Source organism: Dromiciops gliroides, chromosome 1, assembly GCF_019393635.1.
Source record: "Dromiciops gliroides isolate mDroGli1 chromosome 1, mDroGli1.pri, whole genome shotgun sequence".
In the NCBI taxonomy this organism is placed as follows: Eukaryota; Metazoa; Chordata; class Mammalia; order Microbiotheria; family Microbiotheriidae; genus Dromiciops; species Dromiciops gliroides.
In genome coordinates, this window is record NC_057861.1 from 60,732,564 (window position 1) to 60,754,626 (window position 22,063).

At 55.8% G+C, this 22,063-nt stretch overlaps 1 protein-coding gene across 1 annotated transcript in view; it reads left to right on the forward strand.

Moving 5' to 3' along the window:
* The first annotated feature begins 974 nt into the window (after positions 1-974).
* The window catches only part of NOTCH3 (notch receptor 3), a 33,400-nt gene continuing 12,311 nt past the window's right edge, over positions 975-22,063 (forward strand). The window contains 26 exon segments of the mRNA XM_043977615.1: positions 975-1,195; positions 3,978-4,059; positions 8,252-8,394; positions 8,472-8,807; positions 9,068-9,190; positions 9,676-9,909; positions 10,174-10,329; positions 10,445-10,630; positions 10,806-10,919; positions 11,091-11,204; positions 11,326-11,559; positions 11,705-11,815; positions 11,925-12,117; positions 12,580-12,725; positions 13,016-13,171; positions 14,964-15,189; positions 15,493-15,694; positions 15,807-15,960; positions 16,077-16,261; positions 16,395-16,527; positions 16,618-16,875; positions 17,157-17,269; positions 17,429-17,687; positions 17,690-17,846; positions 17,848-17,979; positions 20,410-20,730. Coding sequence (XP_043833550.1) covers positions 1,102-1,195; positions 3,978-4,059; positions 8,252-8,394; positions 8,472-8,807; positions 9,068-9,190; positions 9,676-9,909; positions 10,174-10,329; positions 10,445-10,630; positions 10,806-10,919; positions 11,091-11,204; positions 11,326-11,559; positions 11,705-11,815; positions 11,925-12,117; positions 12,580-12,725; positions 13,016-13,171; positions 14,964-15,189; positions 15,493-15,694; positions 15,807-15,960; positions 16,077-16,261; positions 16,395-16,527; positions 16,618-16,875; positions 17,157-17,269; positions 17,429-17,687; positions 17,690-17,846; positions 17,848-17,979; positions 20,410-20,730 — 4,562 coding nt within the window. The 5' untranslated portion in view covers positions 975-1,101.

Here is a 22,063-nt window from a genome sequence, read left to right on the forward strand (position 1 = left end):
GGTGAAGCATTGGCCCTGGAGTCAGGGCCATATGAGTTCAAATTGGGTCTGACACTTGACACTAGCTGTGTGACCCTGGGTAAGTCAGGGGCCATCTCCAATCCTCCTGATGTATATCATGACTCTCAGAAGAAAGTGAGGTTGGTGACCTTGCATAGTCCTTCCTCATTAAATCCAATTCACTGCAAGTCATGACATCACCTCCCGATATCATGGTCCTCTTCGAGAACGACTGACAAACAACAACAATTTAGCACAATGCCTCCCAATCTATCATCATACTTTATTTTTTGTTATTATTATTAGCCCACCTCTATCTCAGAGCTGAGAGGACCTAGAATAGAGAACGCAGAATATTAGCATTGGAAGAGTCTTTAGAAAGTATCTAGTTCAGTTTACAGATTGGGAAACTGATGCCTTGCCTGGGTTAGAGAGCTATTAGCAGTGTTTTTAGTAGAGGAATTTAATATGATTATCAGTAGATGTCCCTGCCATCTACAACCCCAGGCTTGGGGGACCGCTCCCCTCATCAGGGGTGTGTGGAGTTGGGATCTTGGGTTCCAAGACTTTTTGGGAAGATTAGTTGTTCTGGGGGGAGAGTGATTTGAAGGGGAGGGCTCTGGTTAAAGGGTGGAGGTTAATAAGACCGTGAACTGCAGTTGTGAAGGGAGGGGGCGTGTGAAATGAGAGGGTGGGGAGAGAAGGAAGAAGGTAGGAGGAGCAGGGGATGGGAAGAGGAGACGGGGTAGGAGGGAGAAAGTGTGGCTTCTGAGCGGGAGGGGGGATGTAGGGGCTGATCAGCGGAGGGATCGGCTCCCGGGAAGGAGAGAATTGTAGAGGAAGGGAGGAAGGGAGGGGGAAGAGGGGGAGGACGAGGGGGAGGAGAGGGAGGAGGGGAGGAGGAGGAGGGATCCTTTGGGGGTTGGGGCTTGGGGGGGGCGGGGGCGGGGCCGGGCCGGGCCTCACTTCGCGAAGTTGGAGGCGCGGAGCTGGTACCGGGGACTTGCTCCGGCTTAGCCCGCGGCTTCCCCCTTCTCTTCCATGGCTGGATAAGGCGCCGCCCGCTCCCGGAGCCCGAGGCAAGGGAGGCGAGGCACCAGGATGGAGCCCGGGGTCCGGGGCCAGGCGGTCCGCTTGCTGGGCATCTGCGTGCTGGGCATTGCTCTGCTGGCCCTCTCGGGAGCTGCGGCTGCAGGTGAGGGGGGGGCGGGGGCGGGGGGCTCAGCAGCCAAACACGGAGGGGGGAATCGAGAGCCCTCTGAGGCAGATCAGCGCAGCCGGGGCCACGGACCCCCCTCCTTCCTCCCGAAGTGGGGGGAGAGGAAGGGGAGTGGGACTGGGGGGGCAGACGGGGGCGTCCCCCCTCTTCTCGCCGCCCCCTGCTCTGCCCTCCCCTGCCCTGCCCTGTGCTGCCCTGCGGTCAGTCCCGGAGCCTGGGAACGGGCTCTGCCGCCAGACCTTCTCCGCCCGCGCCCCCTCCCCCCTCCCCTTCCTCGGGGGGAGGCAGCGGGGCCCCGCGGCCCCGGCACAAAGGGCCCCTTCATGCGGGCCGGCCCAGGTCGCCGGCGGCGGCGGGCTCGCTGGTCTGGGGGCCGGGGAGGCTGGGCGCGGGGGGAGGGGCGGGGGCCAGGGCCAGGGGCCGGGGGGGAGGGGGTCGGCTGGGCTGCCGGAGAAGAAGTTCTCCACTTTTTATTTACTCGGAGCAAAGTTCTTCCCAGGCACTGAGCGCGGCAAGAGCCGGAGCCCGGAGCCTGGAGCGGCTCCCTTCTATTCCCCCCCCCCCCCCCCGCCCCAGCTTCTCGCATCTCCTCCCTCCCGGACCCCCTTCCCCGCTCCCCTCCTCTAGCGGGGGTGGGTGAGAGGTGGCTCCGAGCCCCCTCAATCCGGCCCTCCTACTTTCCCGGGGAATCCTCCCCCAGTGTCCCCGTTCCCGGTTCCCTGGATGGTGTGGGAAGGATTTGGGAAGGGGCAGGGTCCAGGGCTGCCCATGTGCTCTTCCCGGGGCTAGCGGAGTGTTTGAGGGAAGGGGCAGGGATGGGGGAATCCCTATTACTCCTTCCTCGGAGCGCGGGGGTCTTTTGCCCCCCCCCCAGGAAGAGGGGGTGGACGGGCCCTCCCCCTCCCCCCTTCAGGGACAATGGCTTCGCCGTCTAGACACCCCCTCCCCCTCGGCTCCCTCGCCTCGGTCCTAGGCCTTTCTTCTCGCAGACAATGCCGGAATGTACGCACCCCCCCCCCCAACTCTGGGCCGGCTAGCCGGGAAGAGGGGAGGGGGCCGAGGGGAGTCCGCAGCAGCTGCGGGGCCGCAGCCCAGATGCGGGGGCGGCGGCCCATTCCGACTCTTCCCAGCGGCTAGGCGGGGAGGGAGGGGGGTTGCCAAAGGGCCAGGGCATACAGGGGGCTGGAGCCATACTGCCGCGATCTCCAGCCCACCCCAATGGACAGGGCAGACGGCCTCGGCCCAGACTGCAGTGTTACTAGGGTGCTACTCCTCTGGGAACTTGGAGGGCTTGGGAGACTCTGGAGCTGATCCCCCGGGGTTCTGTCCTGCCCTCCCCGTTTTGGGGAGCCTGCCTTCAGGGCACAGCCCTGCCCCATCTGCCTGGCGTGGTAGCCTGGGAAAGTCTGTGCCAAGCCCTGAGATGCCCCCCAGGGTTTACTGTACCGGAAACTTCATCTACCCCACTCAACCCCACTTTTGGGGAAGGGGGAAACATACGAAGAGAGCAGAGGACCCCACCCCCTGAAAGCTGAGAAAATTCAACCTTTATCCTACTTAAAATGCCTGAGAGAGAAAAAAATGGACATTATCTCTGTTTTCCAGATGAAGAAACTGATGCCAGGGGAAGTCATTTGATTTGCCCAAGGTCATGCACAGTGAATTAGTGGCAGAACTGGGTCCAGAACTGGGTCCCAGACTTTCCCGATTTCTCTCTTGCCTGTAGCACTCATTACCCGATGCAGACACAGGGCAGCCCGTAAGAACGCTGCTCAGAATGCCTACCCTTGGCTAGGCTTACCCTGCCCACACTTGGCTGAGAAATCCTACAGCACAGTGCTTGGTGGAGAAATCGACCCAGCCCTCTAGCTGTGTGGCTGTGGGCACTTCACTTCAGCTCTCTGGATAACTTGGAAGACTAACCTAGTCCTGTCTACCCCATGGGGCTGTTGTCAGGAAAGGTACCTGATAGAGGTATAGAAATGGGAGTGCTGATGATGGCAGCAGGGGTGTCTGGGAGCTGTCTCATGTTCATGTTACAAAGAAGTGGGAACCAAGTGTCTCCTCTCTCTTCTCAGGCTTTCCCAAACACCCTGGCCCTCATCCTTCCTGATCCGGGGGATAGCCACCCACTTCCCCAGCCTTGCCCCCCACCAAGTGTCCTGACTCCCTGGCTCTGGACATCATCCTCCCTTAGAATGTGACTCCTAGTCTTCAGTGAGCTGTTCCATCCCATATTTTCTTCTCCTGCAGCTTAGGTGGCCCCAGGAGACCTTCCACATCTGGCTGGCACTGGTTTCATATACCCCTCCCCCTGCCAGAGGTTTCCTCTGATCAACCCCACTCCCTGCCCCCAGGCTGAGCTGGAGTGGGGGGCACAGAGCCCCAGGTGGTAGCAACAGCTGCTGAGCACAATGGTGCCTAGGCTGCCCAAACAGCTGGTAGGAGGTAGTGACCGTGGGAACTTCCCAAGTTTTTTTGGGGGGGTTGCTTCCTCTGCCATGCCCCCAAATCTCCTTCCCAGCAACCCCAGCCTGCAGCTGTTGGCTTAAGGGGGTAGGGGATAGAAGGTAAGCCCAGGAAAGTGGGTTCCAAGAGCATGGGTGAGAAGGGCAGGATCTTTAGGCCCCAGGGCCATCCCTACTTGGGAGTTGGGGTGGGGGGGGGATGGAGAGGAATGTATCTCTGCCTTTAATTTCCCTCTGGTTGACTTTCTCAAAATAGACTGATGGGCCGTCCTTTTCCCTTCTCTCCACAGCCCCCCAGTGCCTGGATGGAGTGAGTCCCTGTGAGAATGGAGGCCAGTGTGCCCTGCTGTCCAATGGGGAAGCTGCCTGTTTGTAAGTTGGGGAGGGTGGGTGATTTGGGGGGCAGAGGAAGCTTAACCATCCTTTGGAGGTTTGTGGGTTTGGGGACTGGAAGGAAATGGGGAGGAAGTCCTAGAAGGGCCCTAGGGAGTAGCTAAACTAATCCTTCTCAGGCTGACTCCCCCAACTTCTTCTTGGAGTAAAGGCGAGAGGAGGGGAGGCAAGGCAGTGTGATCCAGAATTAGAGGAAAGGGTTCATGGGAACCTGTGACTTGAAGCTGGGAGGGACCTTAATCCTTCCCATATCTCTCATTTGATGAAGAAATGAGATCAGAGAGGTTCAGTTTGGGGCCCAAGATCACAAAATGGAAACAACTAGGATATGAGCTCAAATCTAGTGCTTTGGGATACCAGGCTACCCCAGGTTCCACAAGCCTGGTCCTGGCAAGCCTGGACAGTGATGGGAGGAGGACTGTACTCTCAGGCTCATTGAGTTCCATTTGGCTCCTGAGCTACTTCCTCTGACCTTTCCCACACCCTCTGCCTGTGTTTCCTTTTGGGGGGGGCAGTCCTTTTCCCCTGACCCATGACCAAGCTCTGTGATGCCCCCGACCTGTGTTTGTACCTTTGCAAGAATTTTTCTGAATTTCTGGGGGGGTGTGTGAGAGAGGACCCCAAGGAATCACCATTGGATCTCTTCCCTTCAGGGGAGGTTGGTTTCTACCTGGGTCAGCCTCCCCTCTCCAGGGGGTGCACTTAGAGAATTTCAGGGTTTAGAACTTGGAGATCATCTAGACTTGGATTTGCCCCAGATCACAGGGTAGCGGACCTGGGGTCAGAGGGGTTTCAGAGAACATCTTGCTCACTCCCCTACAACTTTCCTAATAAATGAACACCCCCACCCAACCAGTTGACATCGAGACTCTGGACCTCAATCCAGCAAACCTTCAGCAAACATTTTAAAGTGCCTACTAGGGGACAGCTAGATGGTGTTGTGGATAAAGCACCAGCCCTGGATTCAGGAGGACCTGAGTTCAAATCCAGCCTCAGATACTTGACACTTACTCTAGTAAGTGTGACCTTGGGCAAGCCACTTAACCCTCATTGCCCCACAAAAATAAAAATAAAGTGCCTGCCATATGCCAGGCAGTGTGCTAAGCACTGTGGATAAAAAAAGGGGGGGAAACAATGCCTGCCCTCAGGGAGCTCCCATTTTTATCGGGAAATGCCAGCAATATCATCATCACCATCATATCATTTCTATATGTTCTTTCATCTGATCCCAACAACAGTCCTGCCAGATAGATGCTATTATTATCACATGATTATATTTTATTTATGATTATATTTTATATATTGTTTACATTTGTTTACACATTATTTACATAACATTTACATATTATATTTTACAGAATGGGGCAGTTATAAATTACTTTGCTCAGTGGGGTTACACTGATAGTTTTCCGAGGCTTGATTTGAACTTGGGTCTTTTTGACTCCAAATTCATCCTTGGCCACTGTACTAAGTTGCCTCACAAGTCCACAAAACACAAAGATACCGGCCCCTAGATGAGGATCTTCTACCAATACAGACTGCACACTGGCTGTCTTAGAGAGAGATTGTCTAGAGTTTTAGTCCAGAATCGATCACCACGTGTGTATATGTAAGTGCCTGCTGCATGTCCAGAACTGGTAGGTACCAGCGATGTAGAATCCATTGAATAAGAGAATTCCCGTTCCCAAGGAACTGACATTCAAATGGGGAAACCAAGTACAAATATAATTGTATTTACCCCCACCCCCACCTCTTTCCACACGTGTACATATGTATGTTTACAAACACTATTTTTATAAAGACAGCCAGTATGTATCAGGGGGGACTCACCCAAGTTTTCCTGGTTCTGAGGTAGGCCATCTAAACTCCATCCACTAAGCCATTGTGAATATAAAACAGAAGTAAGTGCAAGATAATTTTTTTGGGGGGGGAGGCTCTAGGCGCTGGAAGGATGGGGACAAGTCTTCTATAAGTGGGGATGCTTGAGTGGGACATTGCATATAGTCCCAGCCATCCATCACCAGACTAGGAAGGACTTTTACACTAGGCATCGAGAACATGCTGGACAAGCCCGTGGCTAGTAGGAGAAGAGGTTGGGGAATGGGTGCTTCCCTACCATGCACAGGCATACACTGGATGGCTTGGCAGAGAGGCTGAGTGAGGTCACCGCTGTGAGGGATGGCCTGGGGAAAAGAGAACCCTCTCACCTGGGCCCCTGGTAGCCTGGAGTGGGGTGGGAAGCAGTTGTAGGAAACTGCACATGCGCACTTTAGAAACCACCCCTGGCTCTGCCCCCCCCACCTTGAGGTGTGCTTCGGAATGTGTGGGACAGGTGGATGAGCCCCGCCCCCAGAACAGGTGAATCACCGGGAATCCCAGCACCTGGCCTGGATTCCCTGGGATCAGGCACCACCTTCCACCAGCGCCGTGCTTCCCCTGACACCCGGGCCATAGCCTCTCCGGAGGGTCCAGTGAACCCCAACCCTGCCCCCTCCCAACTCTGCCCCGCTCCCACTCCCTGCCCCCGAGGTGTTAAGGCTACACGGTGTTTAGAAAAGACATATAGGGAATCCGAAGACCTGAGTTTGAATTTGCAGTGTGACTCTGGGCAAATTATCGCCACCCACTCCCCCATCCCCCGTCTCAGTGTAGTCATCTGTAAAATGGGGAAGGGGCTGGGAGTGGTGGTCACTCACGGGCTTCTCCAACTATAAACCTTTCTGTTCACTGTGGGGGAAGAGTGGAGGTGGCGGGAGAGGGGGCATGTCTAGGCTGGGCGGGGCCGGGGTCGAAGTTTGGGTTGAAACTAGCTAAACCGGTTGGTTGGAAAGGCGCTGGGTTGGGCTGGGCTGGGTAGGGGAAAGGAGCGTGAGAAAGGACCTGGGGCCGTGGTAGGAGGGGCCGAGAGGCTGTCAGTTCTGTTCCCCACCCCCACCCCGGTGGGCAGGCCCGGGCCCTGCGGCTGGAGCCCTTCCCCATTCCCACAGTGCTGTGCCGAGTCTCCGGCGCAGTCCCTGAGGGACCTGACTCAATCAGGGAAGGGGCGGGGGGGGGGGGGGCAGAGAAGAGAAGGGACCCAGGCATCCTTCCATGCCTCTTCCCCCCTCCCCCAGGGAAGGAAGCTTCACTGCACATGCCCAGGCTGCTCCCCTGCCCCTAGGGCCAAGTTGGGGACGCTGGAGTCGAGCCCTTCTCCTGGCCCCTCCTCACCCCACCTCCTTGCCTCTCTCTGCCCCAGCCCCTTCCCGAGGTCTGCGTGCAGTTCCTTGGGATTCAGGCTGAGCGCCTCTCCCGATGACCGGCTTCACCTTTGCGTTCTCCTCATTAGTAACCAGCCGGCCAGCTTCGGGCTTCCCTCCCCTCCCACTAACCGAATCCCATTCAGTGACCATATATTCAGTGATTACTGTATGCAGAGAGCCTGGCAGCCCTAGTGAGTCTTGGGGGCGGGGGAGAGGTGACTCGCTGCCCCTTGGCTCGTAGGGACTGCGGGTGTCATTCTCCTGGCATCGGGCCCCACTGGGAGGCCTTGAGGTCAGAAGACAAGGCTCTCCCCTAGCTCTTAGTACCCCTTCTACTTCCTCCTCCCCAAATTATCTCGAATTTACTTCACTTATTTTGCATCCTCCCAATAAATTTTAAATTCCTTGAGATCTGAGGCACTGTATATAGTCCGTTCCCTTGACCCAGAGTTGGGCTTAATAACTATTGGATGGGGTGGGTTTGCCAGCCACCCAATGCCTAATCTGTGTGACCTCGGGCAAGTCACAACCCCGCCAGACCTCAGTTTCTTCCTCTGTAAAATGGGAAGGGGATTTGCTATGTGTATTGCCTGTCTCTTGGGCCTCTCAGAAGGAGAGTGCTTTGTAAAAGCTGGGGAGGCTGGAGGATTCTAAACTAATTAACTAATTGTTCATCTTCTCCTGTGTGGGGTGAGAGCAGGGGATCTGAGGGCCTTTCTTCCCAGTGACAACATGGGTACAGAGAGACTGTGGGGCAGGCATCTTCTTTCCCTCCCCCTTTCTTTCCCCCAATACCCCTCCCCCCTAGGCCCCCATGATGATGAGCTCAAAGCTCTGTTTGAGCCTGGTAATGAGGCCATGTTCTCCACCCTGTCACCTCCCCAGGGCCCCCCCCACCCCCTCATCCTGGGTGCTTCTCTGCCCTTCAGGTGCCATCCAGGGCTGATGGGGGATCGGTGCCAGTTTGAAGATCCATGCCACCATGCTCCCTGTGCCAATGGGGGCACTTGTAAGAGTTCCCTGCTTCAGGGCACTGTCCAGTACTCATGCACGTGTCCCCGGGGATTCCGAGGTAAGGGGCCTCAGCTGGGTTGAGGGCTTGGTCTTGGACTGTATCCTTGTATTTCTGTCGATCTCTTTCCTTTGCAGGACAGGACTGCTCCCTAATTGATCCTTGTGCTAATAACCCCTGTGCTAATGGGGGTCGCTGCTCCAGCAACCACAATCGTTACAATTGTACCTGCCCACCTGGCTACCAGGGTCGCACCTGCCGCAACGACGTGGATGAGTGCCGGGTGGGCACTGTGTGCCAGCACGGGGGCACCTGCATCAACGTGCCTGGCTCCTTCCGCTGCCAATGCCCCATGGGCTACATGGGGCCCCTGTGTGAGAGTCCTTCAGCCCCCTGTGCCCCCTCTCAGTGCCGTAATGGGGGCACCTGCCACCAGACTGGGGAGTTTACGTATGACTGCGCGTGCCTGCCTGGTGAGCTACAGGCTTCTGGGGGGTGGTGGGGGGATAGCAGTGTGCGGCTCAGGCTCAAAGGACCTCTGCAGGCCTCGGCCTGGACTTCCCTGCCCTGGCCTCCAGGGTGGCCAGAATCAGGAAGTGGGCAGGAAGCTGCCTTGTGCAAGGAAGGAAGCAATTGTCACCAGAGCCAAGATCTCTCTTCCTATTAGACTCGCTTGTTCCCAGCCAGGGTTGGCCATGAGAACTCTCTTCTCTTTCTCCTTATTCTATACCAGGCTTCGAAGGCCATGACTGTGAGGTGAATGTGGATGACTGCCCAAGGCACCGCTGCATGAATGGGGCTACTTGTGTGGATGGTGTCAACACATACAACTGCCAATGTCCTCCGGAATGGACAGGTAGGGAACTGACCTAGGCCATGCTCCAAACCTGGGGTGGGCTTTGGGCCTTTGGCCCTTACTTCATCATCACTGCTCTCCTTTGGGCCCTGGGACTGGATTCGGCTTAGGGGGCAGGGAGGAAAGACAGAAGTATCAGATCTGTCAGGGTGCATGACACACAACCATAACTAGGCTAGGGCAACCTGGGCTTTGCCTCTATGGTGCTGAATTACAGAGGGCGCAGCCTTTCTGTAGCCTTGAAACAATGATTTTTAGCATCTAGCTCACAAGAATGATTAATGGAAATGGAAGTAGCAGCTGGCAGGTACTATTGCAAGGGAGCTTTCCCCCAAACCATTCATCCTCCCCCGGTCTCTCTAGGAAAGTATTTCATGCCGCTTGTCCCAGGCATCCTTTGTGTTCCTAGCTCAGGATGTGGTAGGCAGTGCGCATGGGCAGGCCAGGGTCTGTCTGGCCCCACAGCCCTCCCTGTCTCCCTTTAGGCCAGTTCTGCACAGAAGATGTAGATGAGTGCCAATTGCAGCCAAACGCCTGCCACAATGGGGGCACCTGCTTCAACACCCATGGAGGGCATAGCTGTGTCTGTGTCAATGGCTGGACGGGCGAGAGCTGTAGTGAGAACATCGATGACTGTGCCACGGCTGTCTGCTTCCATGGAGCCACGTGCCATGACCGGGTGGCTTCCTTCTACTGTGCCTGTCCTATGGGCAAGACTGGTGAGGCCACGTCCTGCTCCTTCTCCCACCTTTAGGCGTGGCAGCTCCTTGTTCCCACCCCTCATCCCCATCCTAAAGGCTCCTCCTCTGGGCTCTCTTCCTCTTGGTGCTATTCCTTGGGTTTCTCCTTCCTTGAGTCCTTTGGGTTTTCTGTTGTGGCCCTGCTTGGGGGCCCACCCTTTCCCTTCTGACAAGGTTCTGGGGTGGAGTCGAAGCAGATTGCTCTCCCTAGGGGCCTTGACCCTTGCTGCTTGCCACCCACAGGGCTCCTGTGCCACCTGGATGATGCCTGTGTCAGTAACCCCTGCCATGAAGATGCCATCTGTGACACCAACCCTGTGAATGGGCGGGCCATCTGCACCTGCCCCCCGGGCTTTACAGGGGGGGCTTGTGATCAGGATGTAGACGAGTGCTCCATCGGTGAGGCCCCAGAACGGAGCTGGGCTGGCTGGGGATTGGGAGGGGGGAGCTAGGCCGGGTTGGGAGGGGCTGTGGCCACACACAGGCTGGTCCTGACCTGCCCATTCTGTTGTAGGTGCCAACCCATGTGAGCACTTTGGGAAATGTGTGAATACACAAGGGTCCTTCCAGTGCCAATGTGGGCGTGGGTACACAGGCCCACGGTGTGAGACGGATATAAATGAGTGCCTTTCTGGACCCTGCCACAATCAGGCCACCTGCCTTGACAGAATTGGACAGTTCACCTGCATCTGCATGGCAGGTAGGAGCCAGGTTCAGCTCCAGGGCTGGGGTGGTAGGGGAGAGCCCTGCTGGACTACAGTGTCTGTGCTTCCCTCCCCTGCCCTCCCTTAGGGTCTGTGTGGGAGGATGAGTTGTTGGGGGGAGGGAGAGGCCAGTAGGTTCACAAAACTCCCCTGGGTGGGGGCATGTCTCAGGATTCACAGGTACCTTTTGTGAGGTGGATATAGATGAGTGTCAGAGTAGCCCCTGTGTGAATGGTGGACACTGCCGGGACCGCGTTAATGGCTTCAGCTGCACGTGCCCCTCAGGTGAGGAGACTGGTGGGGCAAGGACATGGTGCTCAGGGTGCCCTGGTGAGGCCAGTTGAAGGGCAGGGATCAGAGAAGGGACCGGGGTGGGGCAGCCTGGGAAGCAACCTGGGTCACCGCCTGGGTTGCCGACTGTGTGTCTGCTCCACACTTGGACCTGTCCCTGCCTAGGCTTCAGTGGTACAATGTGCCAGCTGGATGTTGACGAGTGTGCCAGCACACCATGCCACAATGGGGCCAAGTGCGTGGACCAGCCCGATGGATACGAGTGTCATTGTGCAGAGGGTGAGCATTGGGCCATGCCTGGGACCTCAGATGGTGCCCAGCAGGGGCGGTGCCCAGGGAGGAGGCGGTGAAGGCCTCTCTCTTCCTCGAGATGATCTTCCTTCCCTGTTCCCTGCCTCAGGCTTCGAGGGCCCGCTGTGTGAAAACAATGTGGATGACTGCTCCCCAGACCCCTGCCATCATGGGAGCTGCGTGGATGGCATCGCCAGCTTCTCCTGCGCTTGTGCCCCCGGCTACACAGGCAGCCGTTGTGAAAGCCAGCTGGATGAGTGCTACAGCCAACCTTGTCAACATGGCGCCAAGTGCCTTGACCTCGTCAATAAGTACCTGTGTTACTGCCCCCCTGGCACCTCAGGTGGGACTCTGTGGGCAGGGGACTCCTTGGAGGAGAGCCTGTGATGGGGAGGGCTATTAAAAGGGGAGGGGAACCATAGCAAAAGGAGGAGCCAGGGGAGGGGGCAGCAGGCCCGAGCTGCCTGTTAATTCCTCTCTGTGCCCAGGGGTGAATTGTGAAATAAACCACGACGACTGTGCCAGCAACCCCTGTGACTATGGGATTTGCCAGGATGGGATAAACCGTTATGACTGCATCTGCCAGCCAGGCTTTACAGGTATGGCTGCTGTCAGGGCCAGGGCCTGGGCAGAGGGAGGGGTGGTAGCTGGGCTCCTCTGCCCAGGGAAATGGAAGGAAGAAAAGGTTCATTCGCATTCGCCCTACAGGGCCCCTCTGCAACGTAGAGATCAACGAGTGCTTGTCCAACCCCTGTGGGGAAGGAGGCTCTTGTGTGGATGGGGAGAATGGCTTCCACTGTGTCTGCCTACCTGGCTTTCTGCCCCCTCTGTGCCATGCTCAGCGCCACCCCTGTGCCAGTAACCCCTGCAGCCATGGCATCTGCCATGATGACCCGAGTGGGTAAGCTGGTACCCTCCCCTCTCCCCAGTCGATTGCTGTCCCTTTCTCTTCTTTTTCTCCCTTGATTCTTTCCTGCTTGCGTGACCTTGGATAAGTCACTTACTTTCCTGGGTCTTAGTTTCCTCATCTGAAAAAAGAGATTGGCTTCAGCTCTGTCTTAGGTCCCTCCTGCCCCTAATTCTGTGATTCTGTGATATCCCCACCCCCCAAGTCTTCCTCCTCTTTCCCCAGTTTCTTGCCCCTTTGGCTATACTGAGCTCTACCTCCTCTCCTTTCCTCACCTCCTCCCTTTCCCTTTCCAGCTTCTTTCTTCTCTTCTCTCCTCCCAAAGTCTCCCTGACCTCCTATCTGTCCCCTAACTCCTTCCCTCTTCCATTTCTGCGCTCCCTGTCTTCTGCCCACCTTCTCGTCCCTTTCCCTTCTACTGGCTCACTCACTGCCTCCCTCCCCATTCCCTTCCAGGCACCGCTGTGAGTGTGAGCCGGGCTGGACCGGCCCCACTTGTGACCAGAACCGAAACGAGTGTGAGTCCAATCCCTGCCAGGCAGGAGGCACCTGTACTGACTACATCAACGGCTTCCACTGCACCTGCCCTGACACTCTCCAGGGTCTGTGCCTGACACCCCCGTCTCCAGACGGCAGCTGTCCTTGCCCCCCTGTGCTCCTTGGGCTCCCAGTGGGACCATCTCCCCATCTCCCTTTTTCCTTCACGCCCTCGCCGATTCCCCTCATGCCCACATGCCCCTCCCTAGGCTCCCCTCATCTACCTTTGTCTCCTAGGGCCTCCCCAGGCTCCTCTCACCCCTCACGGCCTTTACCGGCTTCCCCCTAGCACCCCATCACCTCCTACCCCTTTCTGTTCATCCCAGCAGCTTACTGGGGCCTCTCTGTCCTCCAGGCCCACACTGTGAGCAGGATATCAATGAGTGTGATGGCTCTAGGCCCTGTGGCCCCCACGGTGTCTGCATCAACTTTCATGGAGGCTTCAGCTGTACCTGTGATCCGGGCTATAGTGGGGCCACTTGTGAGAGGGACATCGATGACTGTGACCCTAGTGAGTGCGAGGGGCTTAAGGGAGAGGGAGGTGGGGAGCGGACTCTATTTAGGGGATACACCTCCCTTTTACAAAGGCCCCCTGAGCACCTTCCCAGCAGACACTGAGGGTCAAAACATCTTAGAGGACAAGCAGCATGTCCAAAGGATTGGGCCCACTGCAGGGTTAGGGCCGGGCTGTGGTCCTGCTTCCTGCCTGTGCACAGGGGAAGGCCTTGGCTTGGTCCAGACCTTGTCAGAGCCCTTTGTCAGTCATGGCCAGGACCTTGGGGGTCTTCTCTCAAGAGAGCAGGTGGACTTCACACACATACATATACACACACACACACACCTATGTACACACGTGCATGCACACACACATGTGCACATGCACATGCTCACACACACACACACACACACACATACACACAGAGTGGTAGGGACAGAAGGGATCCCTGAAATGCAGTGCTTCTCATTATAGGGGTAGGGACCTAGGTGTCCAGGCTTTAAGTGATAGGGTACATCCCCAAACCTAGGCCTTTCTCTAAAATGTGCCCCCCTCTTCATTTGAGGGCTTGCTTCAAACCCTGCTGTTTCCTCGCCTCTCCCCACAAAGTAATAGCTAACAGTTAAATAGCATTTGCCAAATGCCAGTCACTGTGCTAAAGTGCTTTTCAATTAGTGTCTCATTTGGTCTTTACAACATCACTAGGAGGTATTTTTTTGTTGTTGTTGTTTTGGTGAGGCAGTTGGGGTTAAGTGACTTGCCCAGGGTCACACAGCTAGTAAGTGTTAAGTGTCTGAGGCCGGATTTGAACTCAGGTCCTCCTGAATCCAGGGCCGGTGCTCTATCTATTGCACCATGTAGCTGCCTCTCTAGGAGGTGTTTTTACAGATTTTACAGATAAGGAAACTGAGACAAAGAGGTTAAGTAACTTCCCTAGGGTCACATAGCTCGTAAGTATGTGAGGCTGGATTTGAACTCAGGTCTTCCTGACTCTAGGCCCCATGCTGTATCCACTGGGCCACCTGCAGCCTGTGAACAAAGTCACAATGACGCATGGATTTTCTATGGAATTAATCAACCATTAAGCCTTTTTCAGGGTCTTATCTGGGCAGGCTGGCACTGTGTTAAGGGATTTGGGTAAAAAAAAGCAAAAATCAGTACCTGTCCTCAAAGAGCTTATACTCTATTACACTCTAATTGGGGGAGGGGAGGACTCAGGACACTACCATGTGAATGGGTGGGTGATTATAGACCAGATGGATCTAGAGTAGATGGAAGCCGGCAGCTGGGGTAGGGGTGGGTAGGAGAAGGGAATGGCAAAGTTTTAAGTTCTTTGTTCGCCTTCCCTGTGACGTGGAAGCATTGTTTTTGCCCTTCTGTAGATGAGAAAGCAGCCTCCAGGTGGTTGAATAACTTGCCCAGCGTCATGTAATTAGTTAGGATCTGAGCTGGGCTTTCCCAGGCCAGTACTTTTCCTACTGTCCTGCCTCAGAACCAAAGACAAATAAATGCCCATTAGTGGGTTTGAGTTTTTGTAAGGCCTAATGAAAGCACCTGAGCTTGTGGCCACAGATGTAGCGAGCGCCCTGTCCTGACAGCTTCCTGGCTCCAAGACAGACAAAGGGGGTAAAATTTCTGGGATGTGTGTGTGTGATGTGTGTGATGTGCATGTGTGTGACATGTGTGATGTGTATGATGTACGTGTGTGATGTATATGTATAGATGGGGTCCTGGGCAGTCTGGGGGAGATCCTCAGAAGCCCAGCAGTACCCCCCCCTTATGAGCCCTGGCCCCATCATCCCCCCAGACCCCTGTCTCAATGGTGGCTCTTGCCGGGACGGCCTGGGCTCTTTCTCCTGTGCCTGCCTCCCGGGCTTCACGGGTCCTCGATGTGGCCTGGACATCGATGAGTGTCAGAGCAGTCCCTGTGGCCCGGGGACCTGCTCTGACCATGTGGCGTCCTTCACCTGTGCCTGCCCTGCTGGCTATGGGGGCCTCCTCTGTGAGCGAGATCTTCCCGACTGCAGTGAAAGGTGAGCCGGGGGATGGGGGTATGGGGGGAGGGGCACATCCAGGGTTGAGGTGTTGAGGGTTAGGGGAGAGAGTTGTCCTGATTTAAGGGAAAGAGCAGCAGCCTTGGGAGTCTGGAGACCGGGGCTTGAATCTGGGCCCTGCTGCTTACTGGCTCTGTGGCTTTGGGCCTCTGGGGGCCTCATCAGTGAAATGAGCCGGAAGGACCAGAGTGGATCAGAAAAGGCTCGGCTCTCGATTCTTTGGTTTGGTGACATTGGAGGGAGAGGCCATGGGGCCACTAACACTTACTCCCCCTTTCCCAGCTCTTGCTTCAATGGTGGCACTTGTGTGGATGGGCTGAACTCCTTCACTTGCCTGTGCCGGCCTGGTTTCACTGGCCCCCACTGTCAGAGAGAAGTGGGCGCCTGCCACTCGAGGCCCTGCCAGCATGGAGGCACATGTATAGAAGAGCATCGGGGCTACCGCTGCACCTGCCTCCCTGGCTATACCGGTGCCCAGTGCCAGGTCAGAGCTGGGGATTGGTGGGGGGGAGGGGAAAGAGGGAAAAGGAAGAGAAAGGCTGGGTCATGGAGGAAGAGGGAACCCAGACCCTGAAGAGCCGCCCCTCTCCCCCCAGATGCTGGTGGATTGGTGCAGCAGGGCACCCTGTCAGAACAGAGGCCGCTGTACCCAGACAGGACCCACCTTCTCCTGCCATTGTCCTCCTGGCTGGAGTGGCCACTTCTGTGACATCCCCAGCCTTTCCTGCAGGGCAGCTGCAGCTAAGAAAGGTGAAGACTTTCCAGGGAATGGATAGAGGAGTTGGGGGGAGGGGTGGTGGATGAGGGGGAGGGAGGAGGCTGCACACCCAAGGAGAACATGACTGACTCCTGGGTTCCCTACTCAGGGGTGAGGCTGCAGCAGCTTTGCCAGGCTGGGGGTCGCTGTGTGGACTCGGGCAGCACCCATCACTGCCTGTGCCCTGCCAGTCACACGGGCAGCTATTGTGAGCAGGAGGTAGATTACTGCAGCGTCCAGCCCTGCCAGCATGGTGGCACCTGCCGCAGCTATGTAGGGGGCTATGTGTGTGAGGTGAGGAGCATCTGGGCTCATCGAGGGAGTGGGGGCGAAAGGAGAGGGAGGGCTTTGGGTGCATGGAAGGTGGAGCTGGATGGGGCCATCTGTCCGAAAGGTGGTTAGTACCTCTTGTATGTGTGTCCCATAGTGCCCCATTGGGTATGAAGGAAACAACTGTGAGGCTGAGGTGGATGAGTGTAAGTCACAGCCCTGCCAGCACGGGGGCTCCTGCATTGACCTTGTGGGCCGCTACCTCTGCTCCTGCCCTCCTGGGACACTGGGTAAGGCCAGGGGGCTCGGCCACGTGGTTGGGGGTTAGCAAGGAATGCAGATCCAGTGCCTAACTCTCCCCCTCCCCACTTTCCTTCCAGGAGTACTCTGTGAGATCAATGAGGATGACTGCGCAGTCCCCCCTGGTGGGGAGCAGGGCACCCATTGTCTACATAATGGGACATGTGTGGACCAGGTGGGAGGTTACCGGTGCACCTGTCCCCCTGGCTACACGGGAGCCCACTGTGAGGGGGACCTCAATGAGTGCAGGCCTGGAGCCTGCCATGCCCTTCAGACCCGGGACTGCTTGCAGGATGTGTATGGGGGCTTCCATTGCCTCTGTCACCCTGGTTATACTGGTGAGGACTGCGTTCGAGGTCAGAGCCACAGTTAGGGGACCTCTGGGGTAGAGCCAGGCTGGGTGACATTTAAGGGCTGGGGTGTGGTTGGGATGGGGCCCTCGGTGTGGGATAGTGAAGGGCAGTGGACAAAAGGGAAAGGTCTTGCCACCATAATCACCAGCTGGGCACATGCCCCTGTATACCCCAGCCCTTTCTTCCAGCCTCAGTGCCCATCTCTCCTGAATGCGCTAGGAAGAGAGGAGCTGGGTAGCTAAAGTCTGTCTACTTTCCTTCCACAGGCCGCAGATGCCAGACGGTGGTGTCTCCCTGTGAGTCCCAGCCTTGTCAGCATGGGGGGCAGTGCCAGCCAAGTCCCAACAGTGCCCTGGCCTATACCTGCCATTGCCCCCCGGTATGTGGAGTGGGCACCTCTGGGGAAGGCAGGGGATTCTGGAATTCTAGAGGGAGCAGCTGAGGGTGGGGATGTGGTCTTCTAGGGAAGAGTTTCTGATAAGACCAGGGATGAGGGCCCACCTCCCCCCTCATCTCTGCAATATATATTCTCCCACAGCCATTCTGGGGCACCAACTGTGAGCGAGTGGCCCGGTCCTGCCGGGACTTGCCCTGTGCTAATGGGGGTTTGTGCCAACTGACGGCTCTGGGCCCCCGCTGTACCTGTCCATCGGGCCTGGCTGGACCCTCCTGCCACCTCCGTACCAACACCAGCTGCTTGGGTAGCCCTTGCCGACACGGGGGCACCTGCCGGGTTCTGGCCCAGGCCCCTTTCTTCCGATGCCTGTGCCCCCCAGGCTGGGAAGGTAGCCACTGTGAGAAACCGGGTCTATGGGCCTGCCACCCTTGCTGCCACCCCCCGAGGAACCACGGTGTCCCTGGGCAGCTCGCCGGGACAATGCGGTTGTGGACAGATACTGTGACCGGGTGTGTAATTCACCTGCCTGCCAGTGGGATGGAGGTGACTGCCGCTCAGCGTGATGATCCCTGGCACCAGTGCCAGGCCCTTCATTGCTGGCGCCTCTTCAACAATAGCCACTGCGACCCAGCCGCAACACACCGGCTGCCTCTATATAACTTTGACTGCCACAGCCAGGAGCGCGGCTGCAAGTGAGCTCCGACACCCTCCTTAGCCCCTCTGTCCATCCTTTCTCTGCGTGCCTAGGCCAGCTCTGGTCTCTCTGGGTCTGTATGTCTGTGCTAGCTACTGTCCTGCCCCGCTGCTCTGCCGACTCCCTGCTCTCGTCCTCTTCCTGCGCTGTCCGTTGCTCTGTGCAGTGAGCAGAGGGTTTCCCTGCAGGATCCTGGTGTGGCTGCCTGGCTCTATCACCTCCCCCTGCCCCATCCTCCCCCAGACCCCAGGCCTAACCATCTACCCGTCTGCTTACCTGGCTTTGTCCAGTCCCAGAACAGGCCCTTCCCCAGCCTAACCACTCCTCAACATAAAGGGACAGATTAGAGGGTTGAGCCACTGACCCAGCTCTGGAGGTCCCCCCGGCCCTCACAGCTGTAGTGTCTCCCTTCTTGGGAGCCCCAGCCAGCCCCTCTGGCTTCCTTGGGGGATCCCTCTGTCCCTTTTCTTGAGCAAACAGACCTGGCAGGAGAGGTGAAGTATTCCCAGGTGTTAACTATGGGGCTGAGGGCCAAAGCTCATTCATGCTCTGCTCCAGAGTCGAGCTGAGCTACTAATGAGAAGCACTGGCTTCCCTGTCACTGGAAGAGCCCAGAGGACTGACTGTCTCCTTGTGGAGAACACCCAGGCTTTGGGGTAGCAACCAGACAGGCACTTCTCTTAGGGTTCTTCCCCACCTGGCTCTCAGGCTCTGCAGTTAAAAAAGATGGTCCGGATGGAGCTGCAGAGACAGGTGAGGCCTCTCTGCTGGTCCCAGCACTCACCTGGTGGGCTCACCTTCTAAGAACCAGACTTTTGGTAGCTGCCTCTGGGAAGCTGATTTTCATTAAGCAAACTCTATCTGTCCGTTCATAAACTGGACGTAGGATCACAGATTTAGCGCTGGCAGGGACATCAGTCAGCAAGATGTCAGTTTCCAGCAGGCGCATTAAATAATTGGCCCAAGGTCCCCTAGGGACTAAATACCAGAGGCAGGATTTGAATGCAGGCCCACTCACTCCAAAGCTAGTGCTCTTCCCACCGGACCGTGCTGTTTTATCACTGAGGGGACGGACTTCTTATTCAGCGACTAGATCCATGTGTCTGTTATCCAGGGAACCTGGGAATCTGAAGGTTCTTTGATGAGTAGGGGTTGAGTTTTGGGGGTCTCTCCAGCTGGAGGTTCTAGAACCCAGGGGATTGTCCCTGCCCCAGTCTAGATCACTCACTCCTCTCTAGAACAGAGATCATTCGTGCTTTAATAAGAAGACTCACAGAGTAGAGTGCTTTTCTCCCAACAGTCCTAGGTAGTCTAGGGGCCACAGGGATTGTTGTCCTTGTTTTATAGATACTGGAACTGAGACTCTGAGACAGGGCAATGACTTGTCCAAAGTCACTGAACTAATTAGAGGAAGAGAAGTGGAGTGACTGAGAGACTATTAGAAGCAAGCTGTCTTCCCCTTTCCTCTTTAGGTAGCCCTGGAGACAACCTGACAGTTTTTTGTTTTTTTTTAACTCTAGCTTCCTAGGAGGCAGCTAGGTGGGTCAGTGGTTAGAGTGCTGAGCCTGGAGTCAGGAATATCTGAGTTCAACTTTGACCTCAGATGCTCACCAGCTTTGTCACCCCGGGAAAGTCATTTAACCTCTGTTTGCCTTAATCCACTGGAGAAGGAAATGACAGACAACTCCAAGTATCTTTGCCAAGAAAACCCCAAATGGGGTCACAAAGAGTTAGATAGGACTGAACAACAAAATCTTTCCTTGCTTTTACCAGTTTTCTCCTGCTAGGAAGCTTCCCCCATGAGAGGTGCATTCTGGGCTCATCCCCGAGGACCCACAGTAAATGGCTGCCTGCTTTATTTTCAGGGACCCCACCTCCCAGGCCCCCATTGGGATTCCAGGGGACACCAGCCTAAGGCAAAGAGACTGATAATCTCGGGGGGGGGAGGGTGTCAGGGGAGTGACTTGTGCCAATCTGTTCCATAGGGATACTTCTGAGTCTTCATTTTAGAGAAAGACTGTTTGTGACCTTATTTCAGGTTTCAGATCCATAACTATCCCAAAGCCCCAAACCTCCCCCTTCCCCCTCCCCTTCTCTTCATTACCAGAGGAGCCCTCACCCAATCATCTCGTTTCAGTATCTTCTTATTTGGCATCAGACTTGTAGGATGTCAAGGCCGAAAGGGACTTCAGAAACCAATCTAGTCCCTGTGGCCTCGTTTTACATGTGGGGAAACTGAGGCACAGAGAGGGGAAGCCTTGCCCAACATTATATAGAAGAGTTATGGCTCGATTTGCAGTGTTCTCAGGAATGGGGAACGTGATACCCCCAAGGACTGTACCTCCTGAGACCTTGTCTCTTTGTTCTTCCTTTCTTGTGCCCCGGGCCCCTGACTTGGCTTTCCTTGTACCCTTTATTCTTTCCTTAGTCCCGTGTATGAGAAATACTGCTCGGACCACTTTGCCGATGGGCGCTGTGACCAGGGCTGTAACACGGAGGAGTGTGGCTGGGACGGGTTAGACTGTGCAGGTGCTGTGCCGGAGCTTCTGGCCAAAGGGGTGCTAGTGCTCACGGTGCTGCTTCCTCCGGAGGAGCTGCTACGCTCCAGCGCCGACTTCTTGCAGCGTCTCAGTGCCATCCTGCGCACTGCCCTGCGCTTCCGCCGAGATGCCCATGGCAACCTCATGATCTACCCCTATCACAGACCCGGTTCCCGACCCCGCCGGGAGCTGGCCCCTGAGGTCATTGGGTGAGTGATGGGCGGGGCTGGGGCCCACTGGCTCCATTTGTTTGGGTCATCCAAATTCTCAGCCTTGTTCTGTCTTCGTGCTGGGGAATGAGTTCCTGATCCTTGCTCACTTCCTTATGTTTCCTTACTTACACCCCCTGTGCCTTCTCACACTTCCCTTCCCCCCCACACCTCTTTTTACTCCTTCCTCATCATTCTTCCCCTCCTCACTTATTGTCTTTCATCTCTTCCTCACTCCACTTCTTGGAAGTGCCCTCTGTCTCTCATTTCTCTTCCTAGAAGTGCTCTCTATTTTCCCATCCCTCCCCTTCTCCTTCTCTGCACACAGCTCTGCCCTTTATCTCATCTCCTCTCTCTTCCTACAGTTCAATTTAGTCCAATGCCCACTTACTGAGTGGCTGTTCCATATGTAGGTGCTGGTGGTACAAAGATAAAACTGGCACAGTCCCCCCCCTCAGGGAGCATTCATTCTGCTGGCAGTGAAGGATAGAACATATTTTTAGACTGATGTCTTGGTGTCAACTGGAAGGAATGTCACCATGGGTGGGAGGGCCCCAAGAGATCTCTGCTTGGCCCTGTGCTGTTTAACTTATTTATCAAGGACTTGGATAAAAGCCCAGATTTACAGATGACATGGGCTGGGAGGGTTCATTAATATGTGACAGTCACAATCCAGACGAATCTCAGTAGACCAGAACATTGGGCTTCATGGATGAGTGTGAAGTCTTAGACTTCTGTTCAAGAAATCCATTTCACAAGGACAAGATGGCGGAAGTGTGGTTAGATGACAGTTCACTTGAAAAAAATCTGGGGCTTTTAGTGAGCCCTGTACTTAATATGAGTCAGCGGCTAAGGAAGCAGATGCCATTTTCGGCCACGTGCAGAGAAGTTCCACGTCCACGACTAGGGAGGGGAACTGTCCCATTCTTCTTGGAAGTATGTGTTCAGATCTGAGTATCACAGTGTGAGAAGGATATTGATTGGTAGAGAGGCAAGTGGGAACACGCTGTACTTGGAGTCGAGCAAATGCCAATAAGTGTTTATTAAATAAACAACACCTCTGCTCTGTGCAGAGGATACAAAGAAAGGCACCAGGCACTGCTTGCCTTCAAGGAGATTACAGTCTAAAGGGGCAGGACAACATTCCAATGACTATACACACGATATGTTAGGATGAGTGGGAGGTGATGGAGGGGAGGTTTTAGGGAATTGGGGGAAAATCAGGAGAGACCCTGGATTCAAATCCAGACAAGGGATATCTGTGACTTTTACCCACACAAGGATCAAATCAGGATGTAAAGTACTTTCCCACCCTCGTAGGGACCTAAGCTTA